Source organism: Artibeus jamaicensis, unplaced genomic scaffold (assembly GCF_021234435.1).
Source record: "Artibeus jamaicensis isolate MK-2021 breed Jamaican fruit bat unplaced genomic scaffold, CSHL_Jam_final contig_465, whole genome shotgun sequence".
In the NCBI taxonomy this organism is placed as follows: Eukaryota; Metazoa; Chordata; class Mammalia; order Chiroptera; family Phyllostomidae; genus Artibeus; species Artibeus jamaicensis.
This window is the reverse complement of record NW_026521843.1, coordinates 40,668,676-40,688,068: the sequence shown is the minus strand read 5'-3', so window position 1 is coordinate 40,688,068 and position 19,393 is coordinate 40,668,676. Positions and strand designations below refer to the sequence as shown.

General features: G+C 33.9%; 1 protein-coding gene across 3 annotated transcripts in view; it reads left to right on the top strand.

Annotated features, from left to right (window-relative positions):
- Positions 1 to 19,393, top strand: part of USP34 (ubiquitin specific peptidase 34) — a 246,758-nt gene that overhangs the window by 190,627 nt on the left and 36,738 nt on the right. For all 3 annotated transcript variants that reach the window (XM_053666842.1, XM_053666843.1, XM_053666841.1), the window contains 13 exons: positions 42 to 119; positions 501 to 595; positions 3,832 to 4,004; positions 6,740 to 6,893; positions 8,002 to 8,080; positions 9,487 to 9,540; positions 9,648 to 9,743; positions 12,916 to 12,980; positions 13,224 to 13,299; positions 13,384 to 13,431; positions 13,539 to 13,604; positions 15,410 to 15,490; positions 18,937 to 19,022. In XM_053666842.1, the coding sequence (XP_053522817.1) occupies positions 42 to 119; positions 501 to 595; positions 3,832 to 4,004; positions 6,740 to 6,893; positions 8,002 to 8,080; positions 9,487 to 9,540; positions 9,648 to 9,743; positions 12,916 to 12,980; positions 13,224 to 13,299; positions 13,384 to 13,431; positions 13,539 to 13,604; positions 15,410 to 15,490; positions 18,937 to 19,022 (1,151 nt within the window). The remainder of the gene's footprint in view (positions 1 to 41; positions 120 to 500; positions 596 to 3,831; positions 4,005 to 6,739; positions 6,894 to 8,001; positions 8,081 to 9,486; positions 9,541 to 9,647; positions 9,744 to 12,915; positions 12,981 to 13,223; positions 13,300 to 13,383; positions 13,432 to 13,538; positions 13,605 to 15,409; positions 15,491 to 18,936; positions 19,023 to 19,393) is intronic.

Below are 19,393 nucleotides of genomic sequence, written 5' to 3'. Positions count from 1 at the left end.
GCTTATGATATATTACTTATATTTGACTCTTCATTGACCAGGATTGTGAACATGTTAGTCAGACTGCTGAAGAGTTTTATACTGTGAGGTGCCAAGTGGCTGATATGAAGAACATTTATGTGAGTAATGTATATATTTTTACAATTTTTCTGCTATTAACTATTTGTACATAGCAGATTTATGTTTTTCATCTTGAAGTTAACTTTCATATTTTCATCTATTTTCTTCATACTATTTTCTTTATCTACTCAGATAAGAAATATAGACCACAGCGCCAGTTTTTTTCCTAATCAAAATTTAAGTACTTCATATTTGAAAAATTTAGTGGATTCCTACAGCATTTTCATGAGTGGAAAACAGTGTTTTACTGAAATTAGGAATTCACTTCTTAAAAATTTGTTTTCCTCTGTGTATTCTATCCAAGTTAAAATTACTATCTTTTTTATGTTTGCGTACTGTAAACAGTAATATGAAACTTTTAACTGTGGCTTTATACACAGGAATCTCTTGATGAAGTTACTATTAAAGATACTTTAGAAGGTGACAACATGTATACTTGTTCTCATTGTGGGAAGAAAGTACGAGCTGAAAAAAGGTATTTTTAAAAAATATATAATGTTTATCATTTTGATAAGTCATCAAATGGAAATAAAACACATTTGGTATAAATTAAAATTCTCTTATTAAGGTTAAGGTCATCTGCTTGGAGCTCATTCTCATGTAGTAGCTTTTTATTCAGTTACTGAAGTATATTTTAAAGCACCCTTAAACATTTCAGATATTTTTTTCCCCTTTCAGTTAATCAAATATTGCTTAGTTCTCTGTATTTATAGAGCATGAAAGAGTCTACTCGTGAACTGAAGACATCCTCCTCTCAGTCTCTAAAGTGAGAGATTTTTTTCTTAAGAGGCCAGCCATAAGATTGTTAGTTCAGGACAGAGTATTGGGTAAAGATGTTTTAATTCTACAGGTGACTACTGAATGACAAACAGAAATTAGATTGAAAGAGCATCTTAGGCAGTTAGTTGCTAGGAACAAAGGCAGAGCAATTGAAATGACCTTGTATGTGCAAGGATTAGGCCAGCCTGCTGGTTCAGGTAGAGGATTTGCACTGACCAGTAATGGAAACCAAAATTAGTAATATATAGTAACATCAAATGATTAATATCTAGATTTGGAGACTATCTACATAATTGATTGATGGCATTAGAACATCTGCCTGGGAAAGAAGATAACTGTTGGAAAGGACTGAAACTTAAGCCAGCCTGAAAGTGCAGAGGAAAAAGTGACAGAATCAAAACCAGGAAAGAAAGAAATCAAACTAGGGTTGTAGCCCAGAAAATGGAGAAGAAGGTATTCAATTGGTAGTTTGTAGAGATGGGGGAAAGTGACAGCTGAGTAAAAAGCATTGAGTTCTGTTTCAAAAAATTACTCTGTGTGTTTTGTCAGGTTTTAGCAATAAAAATAGGGTTATCAGGCTATATGGAATCAAGTGTAGATCATTCCTTTCAGAAGTTTGACAATGAAGAACAGCAAGGAAATTAGAATCTAGAAAAAACTTTGGGATCAAACGGAAGTTTTCTTTCTTTTTCTCTAAGATTTTATTTATTTATTTTTAGACAGAGGGGAAGGGAGGGACATAGAGAGGGGGAGAAACATCAGTGTGTACTTCCTCTCACGTACCTCCTGCTGGGGACCTGACCTGCAGCCCCTGCTTGTGCCCTAACTGGGAATCAAACCAGCAGTCCTTTGGTTCCCAGGCTTGTACTCAATCCACTGAGCCACACCAGCCAGGGCTTTTCTTTCTTTTTCTAAGATTTTATTTATTCATTTCCAGAGACAGGGGAAGGGAGGGAGAAAGAGAGGGAGAGAAACATCAGTGTGTGGTTGCCTCTCTCACGCCCCCTACTGGTGACCTGGCCTACAACCCAGGCATGTGCCCTGACTGGGAATTTAACCAGAGGCCCTTTGATTCTTTTTTTTTTTTTAAGATTTTATTTATCTTTAGAGAGGAAGGAGAGGGGGAGAGAAACATCAATGTATGGTTGCCTCTAGTGCATCCCCTGCTGGGAACTGGCCTGCAACCCAGGCATGTGCCCTGATTGGGAATCGAACTGAGATCCTCTGGTTCACAGGCCCATGCTCAGTCCACTGACTGAGCTATACCAGCCAGGGGTCGGCCCTTTGATTCTTAGGCCAGCACTCAGTCCACTGAGCCACACTGGCCAGAGCTAAGCAGTTTTCTAGATTAAATAGATCTGAGCATGTCTTACGGCAGAGAATGAAAAGCTATTGCTTCAAACTGTTTAATAGATTTTTTCCAGGTAAAACTTGCATTTGAAAGGAAAAGTATTCCTCTTCTCATTTTTCAGATCTCAAGTTGGTTGCAAAAGAGAAAAGGTGTAGGTGGACATAGTAAAAAGAAAGTATAGTTGTGCAGGTAGTTTACAGGAAGAAAACAAACTCATCTGACAAGAACTAGATTTGGGTAAGAGTTAAGGACTCACACAGAATATCGTTAGTCAAAAGTGTTTTACTGTGGAGGAATAAAATGAGGAGTCAATCAAAGATAATTGAAACACTGAGTCATGTTCTTTGGAGAATCTCTTTTAGTTGGAATAAATAAACTTGTTGAGTAAATCTGTCATTCATCTCTCCCATGCAGAAGTGTTATTCAGTCTTTTGTACTTTTAGATGTCTTGTAATAACATAGTAAATGTTCAACAGAAATGGGGGTCATATTCTGCCCTATCTTTAAACCTCTGGTTTTGTCAGTTTATTTATTCTTTCCTCAGTAATTTGATCTACTACTGTAACGTAAATCTCTGCTGACATTCTAATGATTCCCAAATTATCATCTAATTCAGAATGCTGTGCTCTTTTAACTGTCTACTTGTGTGTCTCATAGATTTAATAGGTCTGTAACATAAAGTCTCATCTTTTCAGATGTTTATTTTATCCTCTGACTCAACACATAGTTCATTGCCACCACAAGTCCTTCAGTGACGCTTAGCTTTCAGGATAAAATTCATACTCTAACATTACATATAAGACCCTTCATCATTTGACTCCTTTTGCTAGTTCCAAATAATCAGTAGTGATGAATTTTTAGACTTCCCTTTGCTTATGACATCCTTTCCCTACCTTCATCTTCCTAAATAACTTAAAAAAAAACAATAGCCAAAAACTGAGCTCTTGCTTTAATGAAATTCTCTTTTGAATTCTGTGTGTATAATGAAGTATTCCCTGAAATTCAGTTTTCATGAATCCTAGTTTTTATATATATATTTTGTTTAAACTGCATTTTTGGTTTTTTAAACTTGATGTAGCAGTATGTCAGCCATAAGATTTAGGTAACCAGTTGATTTGTTGCTGCTGCTCTGACTATTGTAATACCAGGCATCACATATTGAATGATATTTGCCAGACAGTGTTCTGTGAGAGTTGTAGGGAGTAGACACTTTACTTTCCATTTTACAAATCAGGAATTAAGCTTAGGTTAAGTAACTTTTTTAGGGTCACATAAATAATAAATGATACTGAGAGACTATGCAAAATAAATACTTGAACCTTTGTTATATAAGGTAGATAAGAAAACTCTGAACCAAAGACCCCTTTGCCTTTGAAGTAGGTGTGGCTCTTTGAACTTCCATAGCCCCTTTATGTAACTCCATCATGGCATTTACCACAGTCTGCTGTAATTTATCTAGACAAAAGAAAGCTTTTTCAGAATGAAAAATGTTGTAACAGGAGGACACACATGTCCCCCTCTTGAAGTATTTTGAAAGACAATTTTTAACAAAAATTTTACTATTTTTTTCTGTCCTTCAGGGCGTGTTTTAAGAAATTGCCTCGCATTCTGAGTTTTAATACTATGAGGTATACATTTAATATGGTCACGATGATGAAAGAGAAAGTGAACACACACTTTTCCTTTCCATTACGTTTGGATATGACACCCTATACAGAAGATTTTCTTATGGGAAAGAGTGACAGAAAAGAAGGTAATTTAACATCTTTCTCTTATTGTAAGTCTTTATAACTAGGTAGTCATAAAGTTGTAATCAATATGCACCTAACAAAATTAAATTGACTGTTAGAAGAATGTTTTTAAAGACAGTATGGCACATTCAGTCAGTTAGCAAGTAAATATGCCCTTGTAGAACTTAAGTCTAGTGGGCAAGTTTTTTATAAAAAATTACAAACATGAATGTGTTGTCAAATAGGACAGTGAATGTTTTCCAGTTTCAGGGGAATTAGTGAGGGCTTCTTTGTTCTGAAGGTGACATTGAAGCGGAGCTTGATTAAGAGCTAGATTGAAAGGAATGGATAAGGTCTTTGGTAGGTGGGGCTGGGGTTCATAAAATGGGCAGAAGGCAGTGGCCTGATCATTTTTTTTGTAGGACATGTTAATAATTTCGATCTTTATTCAGTGTGGAAACCACTGGAAGATTTTGAGCAGGGAACTGAAATGGGAACCAGGTGGGATCTGGAAAAGGTTAATCTGACTACAGCAATCAAAATGGATTCGAGGATGATGAAAGGGATGTGGGGAGGCCATTCTGGTAAACTACAGAGATGGTAACTTAGATGAGAAAGCATACTGGTAAGGTTGGAGAAGTGTATAGAGCTACAGTTAACAGGACTTGTTGATTGAATGAATAAACAAATCCAACAAAGTTGTTGAACATCCACCTACTATGTAATTTGGTATTCTTTTAGTAATGGGAATATAGTGACAACAGAGAACCAAGGTATCTGCTTCTTTGAAGCTTACATTTTAGTCAGTCTGCTACTAGAATGAGGAGGAAAAGTCAATAATGACTTGGGTTTCTGGAAGAATTAGCCAGGTGAATAAGGGGGTCATTATTACAAGACCTCAAGAAAGAGGAAATATGGGCAAAATGATTGAATGCTAAAGAAAAGGAACAGTTTTATTAAGAACACAATGGAACATAAGCTATCATGTAGAAGATATTTGGTTATCTTTATCTAGAGCAGTTTCATTTGGGTGTTGCAATAGGAAGGAAGATTGCACTGAGTTAGACAAGGCCCTTCGTTCATAAGTAGTTACCTCCAAATAGTTGTTACTTTCATAAGACCGGTGATTTTCAAACATCTGGGTATGTGCCTTAAGGATCCCAGAGTGAGGAATGGAAATGGGTGAAAGAAGAAAGCAGAACAAATCTAGTGCTTACCTTTTCCATTGTTTCTTTAGCCAGAGAAGCTCCATTTTACATAAAAAGGCTCCTGGCAATTTCTTTTTCTATAAAAAGTTCTGCTGGTTTTAAATTGTAAGGTTTGCAGAAGCTACCATAAAATTTAGGGGAAAAAACAATGTTTCAATCTTTATACTGTATTGTCTGGCCTTAACTGAGCATTCAGTAAAAGTTTTATGCTCTTTAAATGAGAGATGCAAGAGGGTGAACGAGTGCAGGGTAATCTTTCAAGAGAACAACATATTCTTTAAGGAACATGGAGCTATGGGAGGTAATTTTTAAAGTTTAATTTCAGTAAGTTGGGAAGTTGCAGAAAATGAGCCAGTAGAGATGATAAATTTAAAAATACAGGTGAAATTAAGAAGTGGACATTATATACACACTGCCTACTTTTTAGAATTTTTATCAAACCCTGTATAAAATTATAGCAAGACTGCATAGGAACTGTACATCATTGTATTTTTTTCATGATGCTTCATGGATGGAAGTAGCAGAAACTTATGTTAAGATAAAAGAATTTGTTAGGCCACAAGGGATGCATTTAGAATCAGACCCTAGCACATCCAGCTCCTCAGGCACTGCTTTGATACCATGAGTCATTTTTTCCTCTCCACCTAATACCACTTCACTTTCTAGTTTAGACTGTGTACTCAAGTCAATCAAATCTGTTCTTACTTGTTTCTGATTTTACAGTCATCTCTGAGTATCCCAGAGAATTGGCTCCAGGACCCCTGCAGATAAATCCACAGATGCTCAAGACCCATATATAAAATAGTGTAGAACATTGCATACATTTGTCCCTTGACATCTGCAGATTCCCAACTGCAGAGTCCTAACTGTATCCAAAATACTGTTTTCTATCTGCCTTTGATTAAATCCACAAATGTGAAACCTATGGAGAGCCTACTGTACTTTTTCCTTTCTATGTGATGCCGGGAATACACATCGTAAATCATATATCCCTAAACTTAAACCATTCTGAAGGGTTTTTTTTAGTGTATTTAATATCTTTCAAGTTTAAATCTTTATAGGCAGGAAATATATTTTTTGTTTTCATTTCTGTCTGCAGAAAGCTTCTAATATAGAGGGCTTCCTATTAACTGATTGTTGGAAACATACTATCAGTACAGTTCCCCCATTTTCCTTAACATGAGACAAAAGACTTAAATATGTAATGCCCTTTCATATTTTGTGTTTGCTCCTAATAAAGATAGTACAAAATGCTCCATTCATATTTATCTACTTTAAAAGAAACAGGTTGAACAAAAAGAACATAGTTTGTATTTATATAGTACATTGAGGTTGTCCATAGTCATGCACTAACACATGGTTGTTCCAGTGATTCGTATAAATGTTTCTTAAAATTTTAGGCTGTGGATGGTGAGTCACTAGTAAATACAGTTGTTTTGTAAAGTATTTGTACCTATTTCTGTACATAAAGTATGTTATATAAAGTGATTCTAAGATGTCGCTGTGCAGTTTTCAAAATTATTGCCATTATTTTATGTAAATCATTTCAGGTTTTAAGGAAGTCAGTGATCATTCAAAAGACACAGAGAGCTATGAATACGACTTGATAGGAGTGACTGTTCACACAGGAACAGCAGATGGTGGGCACTATTATAGCTTCATCAGAGATATAGTTAATCCACATGCCTACAAAAACAATAAATGGTGAGTTTGAAATATTTCATTGGAATTTTAAAAAATCTTTTCTTTAAATATGTTTATAAAGTTTTCTCTTTAGATTTTGTTCGGCATTTTAGTTTTCTAAAAACCTTCTATAAATTTAGGAAAGGGGTTAGATAGAATTTTTAAATGAAAGTGACTTTCAGAAGTCACTTACTATTCTTAAATTTTATGGATCACCAAACTTCTGAAAATTTGATGAATGCTTTTCTGAGAAAAATGACACTCAAAATTTTGCACACAATTTTATATTCAAGGAAATGTTGTATCTTCAAAATCTTATCTGTTATGTGCACTCATTCAAAAGCTGAATTACTGAATTATTTACTGAATGCCTTCAATAGGGTGGCCATAAAGTCCTTGTGTATTCTAACAGGAAGTTTACCTTCATTCTTCATTCTCTTTACCTTACCTTTCCCTTTTGACACACATTCTTTTCTATCATCTTTTAATCAAGTTAATGGTCAGAAATCATTAAATCAGTTCTTACATAACTTTTTTTGGTCTTCAGATGTTGTTAGGTAGAATCTTGTGTACAGACAGACTATATCTGTGCTAGGCAGTGTTCTAAGTGTTGGGGATATTGCTTTGAACATTTACATTAATACATTGATCTACAGTTAGCATTGTTTTGTTCAGCTATTTCTTACTCTTTAAGCCATCATGTCCATGATATCTTTAAATTTTTTGTCCTTTTGATTTCCATAAATATATTTTAAATCTTTTTTGATCATGATCATAAATTTTTAAATGGCATCTTTATCTTTAGAAGTTGTTTCATCTCCTAACTTATTTCTGTTCAGTAGTTTTACATGTTATATTTATGCATACTTTTTAATTGTTTTTTATGAATTCTTGTTCTAGGGTATAAATGGATCTCAAATTTTAGGGTGGTTATGACTATCGTAAAATTATATTCCCAATTTCTAGTGGATTAGAGTTGTTAAAATAGGAGCTTAGTTAGAATTTACCTTATATTAATTATAGTTGATAATTATATCAGTATGTAGTCTAAATACTTTAAAATAGGCATAATACAGAGATATTTAGTGTACATATATATACTTTATGAACACTGTGTACTTTCTTTTAGGTATCTTTTTAATGATGCTGAGGTAAAACCTTTTGATTCTGCTCAACTTGCCTCTGAATGTTTTGGTGGAGAGATGACAGTAAGTTTTATTTAGAAATTATAAATTGTTTATGATCTTTCAAATGCTTTACTGTATAATAAAATCCAATAGCAAAAATCACATAAGTTTTTTAAAAAGATTTTATTCATTTTTAGATAGAGGGGAAGGGAGAGAGGGAGAGAAACATCAATGTGTGGTTTTCTCCTGTGTTCCCCACATTGCGGGCCCAGCCTGCAACCTTGGGCACGTGCCCTGACTGGGAATCTAACTAGTGACCCTTTTGTTTGCAGGCTGGTGCTCAGTCCACTGAGCCACACTAGCCAGGGCTCACTTAACTTTCTTTTAATCACTATAATTAAGTCTAAATTTTATTCAGCTGGCATTTATGGGAATGTAGTATGTTTATACTGGGAAATATTTTAACAATTAATATTTTTGCCTTCAACTGATTAAGAAGTTTAAGACTTGAAAGTTAAATAATTGTATAGGAATTGAATTACATTGCCATGAGAGGTTATAATTGAATAAGTTGTTTTCTTGAATGCTTTGAGATTAGAGCCAAAAGAAATTACTCTTTATAGACTTAATATGAACACTCTTTAACAAGGAAGTTGAACTAAGCTAACTTTAAAGAATTGTTCATTTAGTGCCTTTTGTAAAGCAGCAGCAACCTGGTTATTATAAGTGAGAAGATAGAAAAAGAATAGTTTGTTTGTTACATAATTAGAAGTAAAACATAAGAAAAGACAATTAGGTTGGATTACTATTATAGTAATTTCATTCTTCATAGGCATTTTATCCTAATAACCAATTTTCCAAAAAATTTTTAATGCCCTGTTGATTTTTATAAGTCATATATTTAATAGTCTTTCCATTTCACAAATAAGCCCAGATAAACCAGTTTTTACTTTAATAGCTATGTTTATTATGAAATAACTGTTCACATTTTGGACTTTGGTGAAGGGCATTTTTGTTATTGCTCTTCGGTGTTCTTATGTACTATTCTGAACAGAAAAGAAGTAGGAAAATTGCTAACACTTTGGAAATGGGTAGGAGAAGGAAGTAAATAATGAGTTACTACTGAAGCCATCACTAAACTGATTGCATCTCTAAATGTTATTCCTAGGATGTTACCTTTAAAAAAAAAAGGTAAAGTCTTCAAAAAGCTCTTCTCTTAAAAGATAGTTTTTTAAATTACAAGTCCCTTTTTTTCCTTATGCTTCATATGTATTATGATAAAGTACATTAAAATGTACTGTGAATCTTCATTTTTTTAAGTACTCTTAGTCAAAAACTTTTGTCAAGAATTTTTATGAATATAATGCTATTTGAAAACTTTACAAAGTTATTACATAGTATTCGATAGCTTTTTTTGAAATATTTTGTATGTAAATATAGCTGAATATACCCATTTTCTAAAGAAGGAAACTTATTTTTTAAAACAGACCAAGACCTACGATTCTGTTACAGATAAATTTATGGATTTCTCTTTTGAAAAGGTAACTGTTTCTTTCATACATAATTTTACATTGCTTTCTTTTTTCCATGTTGCCTGCTTTTATAGTTATATTTTGTGAAAGTGAAAATATACTTTTTCTTCTTAAAGACACACAGTGCATATATGCTGTTTTACAAACGCATGGAACCAGAGGAAGAAAATGGAAAAGAATACAGATTTGATGTTTCATCAGAATTACTAGAGGTATAAGTTAATTTAACTTTAGCAACAGTTTGAAAGCATGTTTAAGTATTTTTGCGAGTAATAATAGTACTATGATATAAGAACAGGCTAGGACAACATTGACATCTAATCTGGGGTAGGCTTTAATACTGTATGCAACTACTCTTGTTAATACTGACATACAGCAGGTGAGTGTGAAGTGAATGAAATCAAAGGGAGTGGAAAATTATTTGTAACCTTGAAGAAAAATAAGAGAGACAGAGTTGTTGATGGAATTACAGCAAGCTCACAAGTAACTTGTATGGTTTGTCAAGTTCTTATCGATGATAGGATTATAAGTGTTTTCTTACTCTTCATGTTACACACAAGTGTACAATGTGTGTGCATTTGAAATAGGTATTTTAATATTAAAAAGTGTCTCATTTGTAGTAATGAGGCTTTGTTTCATAATGTAGTAAGTGGTAATATTACTTTAATGTTTTAAGGTTTATAAAAAGCAATCATTACTTAGTGTTTGTTGTGTCAGTATTATAAACTCAGCCAAAAGTACAAAAAGTAAATCTCAAGAAGGTTTTACCAGAAAAAAAGACTCTTCCATCTAGACAATTTATTTTTTACTATCTAATCGATGTGTTGATACTGTGTGGTCAAGCATTAAAACTGAGTGGATTTTGTTCCCCCAAACTTAATACATACTAAAAACTGGTATCTTGCCTACCCATAATTACTGATAAAAAGCTAAGAATATTGTCATCTTTAACCCCTTGAATTGAATTTACCAGAAAAATTAGATGCTATACTACATTTTTATTATTAAACTCATCTATTTGTATAATAAATTCAACCTCCATCACAATTAAAATTGAATAGATTAGAATCAACGTGATGTGCAAGATATTCAGATAAATGTATACTTTGTTCTAGATGAGGACTCAATAGTCAATTTTTTAAACTCAATAGTATTTAATGACAGCCTATTGTGAAATAGAAATGAAATTTTAAATAACACCTCAGTGATGGATATTGTTCATTTACTTCAGTGGTTCTGAACTGCCTTATATTCTTAAAATTTTTTAACAGCATTAGAGTTTTTTAAGTAGTAGTTTTAATGTGGTTATAGCAATATTTACCATATTAGAAATTAAAATAAATTTTTTAAAATTTGTACTTGTTTAAAAATAACAGAAGTATATAACAATAATATAAAGGAGATTAAAGTAAGTGGAAAAATTATTAGTAACGTTGAAGAAAAATTAGGAAAAGTAAAGTGGTTGATGGAATTAGGACAAGCTAATTAATCATGCAAAAAAATGTTTCTTGAACAATACCACTCAGTGAGAAAAGTGTCTCTGTATTACATTTTTTGCAGATTGCTTTAATATTTGATTTAACACAAGACAATTTGTTTCTCATTAGAGGTTCTGTATTTGGTTTATTACAATTTCATCATTTAACCTCTGGAAACACTTTATCGTAGGCTTAGGAGAGAATGAGTAAAAAATTGTTTTGACCTTATAGATACGCTGAAAATGTCATAGGGAAACCCATAGCTCTCTGAACTATGCTTTGAAAATCACTGATTTAGGTACGTTGACAAAAGGGAATCCCAGACCTTTGCATATTGTAATAATGAAGTAATGACAAGAAAAACAAACTGAACTATGTTAGAATATTCTTAATTATAGACATAAACCAACCATTTTTTCCTATCATAGTTTCAGATTACTAATTTAAAATGTTTGCCTGCACATACATTTTACAAAAAATTTAAGTAAAAATATTGCTGTTACTTAACATTAATATAGATTTTAGATATAAACTGGAATCCGTATCTTTAGATTTGTTCGGTTAAAATATAGCTAGTAGCAGACTTCCCCAGAAGGTAAATAGGAAAGTTTAGAACCATAAAATAAGTAAACAGACATTATAAATGGTAGTGACAATTATGGATAAAACAAGTAGAGTACACAAAAAGGGTAGTTGAATTGGGAATGCTGGGGAAGGTGATCAGGAAATGTGTCCTTCAAGTTTGACTTGAAAGTTAGTGAGAAGTTAATCATTTGAAAAGTACTTCAGACAAAGAAAACGTTCTGAGAAAAGGATAGAGCTAATTGGCATGTTTTAGGAGCTGAAAGGTGACCTCTGTGACTGTGGTGATAAATGAGTGCAAGAAAGAATGACCCAAGATGAAGTTGGACGGGTGTATAGAAAACACTTAGGAAAGTTCTTTTGGGTCAGTGTCATGCAGTAGTTTCACACTGAGACACACCTAGTTGGCTCCACATACATTTTATTGATATAACGCAAAAAGAACAATCAAAAAGCAAGATGAATATTTCCGTAGAATAGAAATGGAACAGAATTAAATACAAAAAGTCTGATGAAAATCATGGGACTACCAGGCTTTAGGGCCAAAGCAGATAAAGGTGACCAAAGCAAAGGTTCAGGTCTTATAGCAAAAAGGAGACAGTTCCTAGCTAAAAGCAAGAAACTTGGAATAGGGCTCAATTGCTGTGAAAAGGCACTTTAACTTTACTGGGATAGGTGAGTGCTGTCAAACTCCCCCTGTGGCTACAGCTTTATAGAAAGCCGTATGCCTGGAAATGCTAGAGGACCAAGAACTCTGGAACAGGGCCATTTAATGACTAGTTGTGATTTTCTAATTATAATGTAGAGCAGGCGTCCTAATAGATGTGATTATAAAACCTGATGAAGGAACATACAAACTAAAGACAGCAAAACAATTGTACAGGACTAATGTCAGAAATAATTGTTTTTCATGATTTTTATAGAGTAAACAGGGAAATTACCTCACATATAAGTCTGCCACCTGAATTAAAGTTTTTTATTTTGCCAGTTTTTAAACATACTTTCTCTCATAACCTATTCTTATCAATATGTAATATAACATAGTTTTATTCATTTATATATTGGTTCTTCGAACAGATGGGATTTCAGAGTTCTTTATAAATACATTTCTTAAAGACCATAATCACTTGGGGTAGCCAGATATATAATGATAAATTGGAGCAGGGTTAATACTTTATAGTACTTTCATGTTCCATATATCTGGGAAAAAATCAACATGAATTTTAAGTTTACGTATTTTGGGGGCTTTGTTTCTAAAATATTGGTAAAACGTAATGAAGCAAATGGTTTCTAATTCTGATGTTAACCTTTTTTTTTTCTTCAGTGGATTTGGCATGATAACATGCAGTTTCTTCAAGACAAAAATATTTTTGAACATACGTATTTTGGGTAAGTATGGTAAATATAGTAATAAATTTAAAAAATTTTTATTGATTAGGGTGACATTGATTAATATAATTATATAGGATTCAGGTGTACTTTTCTATATCATGTGTAATGTATTGTGTGCTCACCACCCCAAGTCAAATCCCCTCTGTCACTATTTATCCCCCATTTACCTTTTTTGCTACACATTTCAGTTATTCTCTGTAAGAATTTCAACTTATTATTTTTATTATTTTTAAATTCTAGGTTCATGTGGCAGTTGTGTAGTTGTATTCCCAGTACATTACCAGATCCTAAAGCTGTATCCCTAATGACTGCAAAGGTAATATATAAGCCTTTGATAATTTTTTCAAAATTGACTTTAAAATAATTAATTATTTTTGCTTAATTTTATCTTTCTTTATAGTTAAGCACTTCCTTTGTTCTAGAGACATTTATTCATTCAAAAGAAAAGGTATGCATTATATTTTGTGCATTTTTGTGATTTGATATCTTTTGGGTTTTACTGGCTTTAGCCGAGAATTCCTTATGTCTCGACGACTTCTTCTTCTTCTTTTTTAGCCCACAATGCTTCAGTGGATTGAATTGTTGACCAAACAGTTTAATAATAGTCAAGCAGCTTGTGAGGTGAGTTGAATGAGTCACTTTTTTGTTATGTTTTCTTAACTTAGATGCCACGGTAAAATTGTTTTATCTATCAAAGCATAGGGAGCCCAGTTTTGAGTTATTCCTAAAACACTTGATAGGTGAGAAAAGGTTATTGTTTATGTATCAAATCTATTATATTGGTTAAATAATTGATTTAAGTTATTTAAAAATCATTTGGTTCCCCTCACTATGTATTAGAAGGAAAAAGTATAGAAAATTCAAAGACTACTAGATATTTCTTAACTACTCTTGACTGTTAACAGAATACTTGAAATGTTTATTTCCCCTTCCACTCTGAGAAAAATATACATGTGTCCCAGTAGATCAGCTTATGTTCAATATTATCTGTTCCCATATTGCATAATAAGAGAGAGACACCTGTAAGGATAATTACACACAGATAATGATCACTTAACCATATTGCCATCTTAATATCATTTATAATTTTTGATTTGCTTATAAAATTTTAAGAGGTGGGAGAGCAGTTTAGTATGCAATAGAGATGAAATTAGTTGAACATTTTTTCTTATATAGGTCATCTAATTATACTTTGTAGTGATGAAATAGGAGAATCTGTTTACCATAAATTTCAAACAGAAAGGCTTAATTTTTCAGAACCTAATGAACATTTCAAAACATGCACAAAAGTAGAAAGATATGTTACCTATTGCCCAAGTTCATCAAAAGGTGACATTCTTTTTTTTCCATATATTTCTGCCCCCCACCTTTTCTCAGATGAAGTATCTTAAAGCAAATGCAAATACTATATCATACATCCATAAACGCTCAGTATGTATCTCTAATAGACAAGAATTTTAAAAATAAAAATAAGTATGTAACATGATTCCATTCACTACTAATAAAATTAGAACCAGTTCTTTTACATCCAGTACTCATTCCATGTTCAGTTTTCTCTAATTGTCTAAAAAATGTGCTTTTCAGTGGTGTGTTTAAACAAATATTCAAACAAGGTCCACATTTTGCTTTTGTTTCTTAATTTTTTTTTATTTATTAAGTTCCTTTTTTTCCTCCATGCCACTTTGCCATTTGCTGTGTAGGATTTTCTACATGGCTGGCTTTGACTGATTTCATCCTCCTGGTGTTAACATTTTTCTCTATTCCTCTCCCACTTGATGATTTTTAAGCTGTTTCATAGATCTGAAGGGTTGATTGATTAAGTCATATTTTGTTTTGTTTTGATTTTTTAATAAATTTTTTACTTCAGTTTTCTTACTAAAGATTTGCTTCTGGAACTCTTACGGAGTTAAAAGTTTCTATAGTTTTCATTAATTGTGTGTATGTATATATGGCAGTACAATTCAATAGAAAGAGCTAAATATGTGATTAATAGATACATTGAAATCAATGGGAAATTGTTCTTAGCTTAGGTAATGAAGCATGTTTTTTATCAAGAGAACATAATTTGTTATTAAACATTAAAAAAATGAATCATACTCTGATCATGACAATAGAAGCAAAAGATTCTCCAGTATGACATTTATGCGGACTAAGAGAAAAACAGTATTCATTTTATTACAAGGATTGCATGTTGCCATCATGCAGGTTGTGCATGGTGATGTAAATGGCATCCATAGAATTCTGTAATAAGGTAATCCTGATTATGCCTTTAGGCATTTCAGATTTTGAACTTTCTAACATTTGAAGAATCTTTTTTGGTTAGAACTTAAAATAACTGAAACATTGATGAGAAGTAAAATCTTTATGTGATTTTTTATCCCAACAAGCATTGGTTAAATATTAAAAACCACACTGGTTTTTTACAGTGGTTTTTGGACCGAATGGCTGATGATGACTGGTGGCCAATGCAGATACTAATTAAGTGCCCTAATCAAATTGTGAGACAGGTAAGAAAAAATTCATTTAAAAAGAAATGGCTTTTAGGTTAATTTTATAATTGCCTGAGACTATGTCTTAACCCACCTTTTATGGTAGTTTGGAAAGATCAGCCTCTTACCATAAAAGTCACTTTTCTATTGTTTTCACCAGCCTTTATTTTAGCAAATAAGATGTTATTTCAATCAAGTGATTTAAATTATTCACATGTCCTGGTGATAGGAAGATAGCTATAACCACTTTTTCTCTCAGATCCTACTGTCTGCTTTATGAGTTGTACTGATTCTTTTCAGATCCTTCCTTAGATATTCTAACCATGGGGAATGAAATGAATAGTTTATAAATAATTTCTGTGACAAGTTCTGAGCTGTCACATGAATATTTGTTTTGCTAATTAGAAAATTAGACAAGGAAAATCTTAAGACTACTTTATATTCATTTATGACACAAATCCAAAAATGTTATCTGAAATATGTCACATTTCAGTTATTGAGATACAGTTTTCATATTATGAAATTCACCCAGATCTTTCCAAGTATAAAATTTAGTGGTTTTTGATAGGTTTACAATCTTGCACAACCATCATCTATCTGATTTTATAACATTCCAAAAAGAAGCCCCATACCTGTTAGTAGTCACTCCCCATTTTATCCTGTCTCTTCTCACCAGCCACTGCCAACTACTGATCTACTCTATCTCTCTATAGATTTGCTTATTCCAACCATTTCATATAAATGGAAACATACAGTATGTGTTCTTTCATGACTGACTTCTTTGATTTAACAGTGTTTTCAAGATTTATCCATGTTGTATCATGTATCTGTACTTCATTTCTTTTCATTGCCAAATAATATTCCATTAAATGGATATTCCAAATTTTGTTTATTCGTTAAGCAATTTTTTAAATTTTTTATTGATTATGCTGTTACAGTTGTTCTATTCCCCCCCTTCATTCCCCTCCACCCTACCCCCCGTCCCCACCATTACCCCCCCTTTAGTTTATGACCATGTGTCTCAAGTTCTTTAGATTTTATATTTCCCATGCTATTCTTGCCTCCCCCCATCTATTTTCTATCTACTGTCTATGCTACTTATTTTCTGTACCTTCTCCCCCCTTCTCCTCCTCCCACTCCCCTGTTGCTAACCCTCCTTGAGATCTTCATTTCTATGTTTCCACTCCTGATCTAGCTGTCCTCTTAGTTGGCTTTTGTTTTAGGTGTGGTTGTTAATAACTGTGAGTTTGTTGTCCTTTCACTGTTCATGTTTTTTAAACTTCTTTTTCTTAGATAAGTCCCTTTAACATTTCATATAATAAGGGCTTGGTGATGATGAACTCCTTGAATTTGATCTTACCTGAGAAGCACTTTATCTGTCCTTCCATTCTAAATGAAAACTTTGCTGGATAGAGTAATCTTGGTTGTAGGTCTTTGGATTTCATGACTTGGAATACCTCTTTCCAGCCCCTTCTTGCCTATAAGGTCTCTTTTGAGAAATTAGCTGACAGTCTGATGGGGACTCCTTTGTAGGTGACTGTCCCATTATCTCTTGCTGCTTCTAGGATTCTCTCCTTCATTTTAATTTTGGCTAATGTAATTCTGATGTGCCTTGGTGTGTTCCTTCTTGGGTCCAACTTCTTTGGGAGTCTCTGAGCTTCCTGGATTTCCTGGAAGTCTATTTCCTTTGCCAGATTGGGGAAATTCTCCTTTATTATTTGTTCAAATAAGTTTTCCACTGGTGGCTGTTCCTCTTCCCCTTCTGGCACCCCTATAATTCGGATGTTGGAGCGTTTAAAGATATCCTGGAGGTTCCTAAGACTCTCCTCATTTCTTTGAATTCTTGCTTCTTGACTCTTTTCTGTTTGGCCATTATTTGCTTTCTTCTGGTCCACTCCATTGATTTGAGTCCCAGTTTCCTTTTCATCGCTATTGATTTCCTGTGTAATTCCATTCATTTCAATTAGTTTCGCCTTCATATGTATATCTAATTTGTGGCTATAATCAACCAGTTCTGTGAGGATCCTGATCACCAGTGTTTTAAACTGTGCATCTGAGAGTTTTGCTATTTCTTCATCACTTAGATTTATAGGCTCTGGGGCTTTGAGTTCTTGAGCCATTTTTGGTCTGTTCGCGCTCTTTAAGTATGAGGAGCGGCGCCTTGGACTCCCAGGTCGCTGGTTTGTGACGCTGTATGTGGGGGCGTGGTCAGAGCGGGGAAATGGCGACCCCCTCTGCTGTTTCGTCAGCTGGGTGAGGAGCAGCTCCTTAGGTGGTTCACCAGGGCCGGGCCACTCAGAGTCGCTGAGTTATGACGCTGTATGTGGAGGTGGGGTCAGAGCAGGGAAATGGTGGTGCCCTCCCTGCCGCTTGGTGTGGAGACCCACTGGGTTCCAGTCCAATCGCCCACTCCCTCGCTTGTCTATCTGCGCACAAATACGAGACCACAGTCAACCCGCAGCCCTGCTCCCTCACTGTTTTCCCCGCAGTCGCTTGCTCGGTCACTTACTAGGTCCAACCCTGCGCCTGGATTACGCGGGCCTGAGTTCATCTGACCGAATTTTCCTGTGCAACCCCGCTCCACCAGCTGCTGGTTTCGCCCCTTACCGGTCAGGCTGAAGAATTTGTTGTTAACAGACTTCCAAAAAGTTCAATTTTCTGTGTTCTGGCTATGTTTTCTGTTGCTAATATTTAGTTGTCTCTAAACTTGGTTGTGTGAGAAGGCACAGCATATCCACCTATGCCTCCATCTTGGTGGAAGTCCTTATTTATTCGTTAAGCAATTGATGAACATTTGGGATGTTTCCACTTTTTGGCTATTTTGAATAATGGTGCAATAAGCATTTGTGTTCAAATACTTTTGTGCACATAGGTTTTCAATTTTATTTTGATATGTATCTAGGAGTAGAATACCTGGGTCATATTGTCACTTTCATGTTTAATAATTTTAGGAATTATGACACTGTTTTCATAGGTTTTATATCAGTTTGTGTTCCCACCAGCAATCTATGAAGGTTCCAGTTTCACTACATCTTCTTTAACATTTTTTTACTGTCTTAACCATTCTCCTGAGTATGAAGTAGTGTCTCATTTTGGTTCTGGTTTGTATTCCCCTAATAATTAATGATACTAAGCATGTTTTCATGTGCTTATTGGCCATTTATATATCTTATTTAGAGTGTCTCCACTAGTGAAGAGAATCTTATGAAGCTTTGTTTTTTGTAGTCTCTATTCCTGAAATGTATTGTTTGGCTTTCCCTACTGTAAAACCGAATGTTGTTTTTCAGGCTAACTTTGTCTTATATCTTCAGTTGGTAGTTGAAACTCCACAAAAGGTTTAGAATGTCAGAAGATTTAGTCTGTGGATAAAATGTAAATGGATGGCAGAGAATTTTTTGAATTGTGTTAATTTTTCAGTATCTGATGTGAGTGGCTTTTGGTTTATTAAATCTTTTCATTTATAGATGTTTCAGCGTTTGTGTATCCACGTGATTCAAAGACTTAGACCTGTGCACGCTCATCTCTACCTACAGCCAGGAATGGAGGATGGGTGAGAAGTTATCTCTTGAACATTTTATTTTTAAGCTTTTTAATGATCTGCCTAAAAAATACTTTTTAAATTTATTTATTTTTAGAGTGAGAGGAAGTAAGGGAGAAAGAAAGGGAGAAAAACATCCATCGGTTGCTTCTCGTATTCACCCTAACTTGGGACCAAACCCGCAACCGAGGCATGTGCCATGAGCGGGAAGGAGAACGGTGACCTTTTGCTTTGTAGGATGATGCCCAACTGAACCATGCCAGTCAAAGTATTTTTAAATATCCATAATGAAATATTTAAGTTCTTTTATTTAAAAATAATGTTATAAGCATGGATGGAACTGGAAAGCATTATGCTAAGCAAAATAAGCCAGGCGGTAAAAG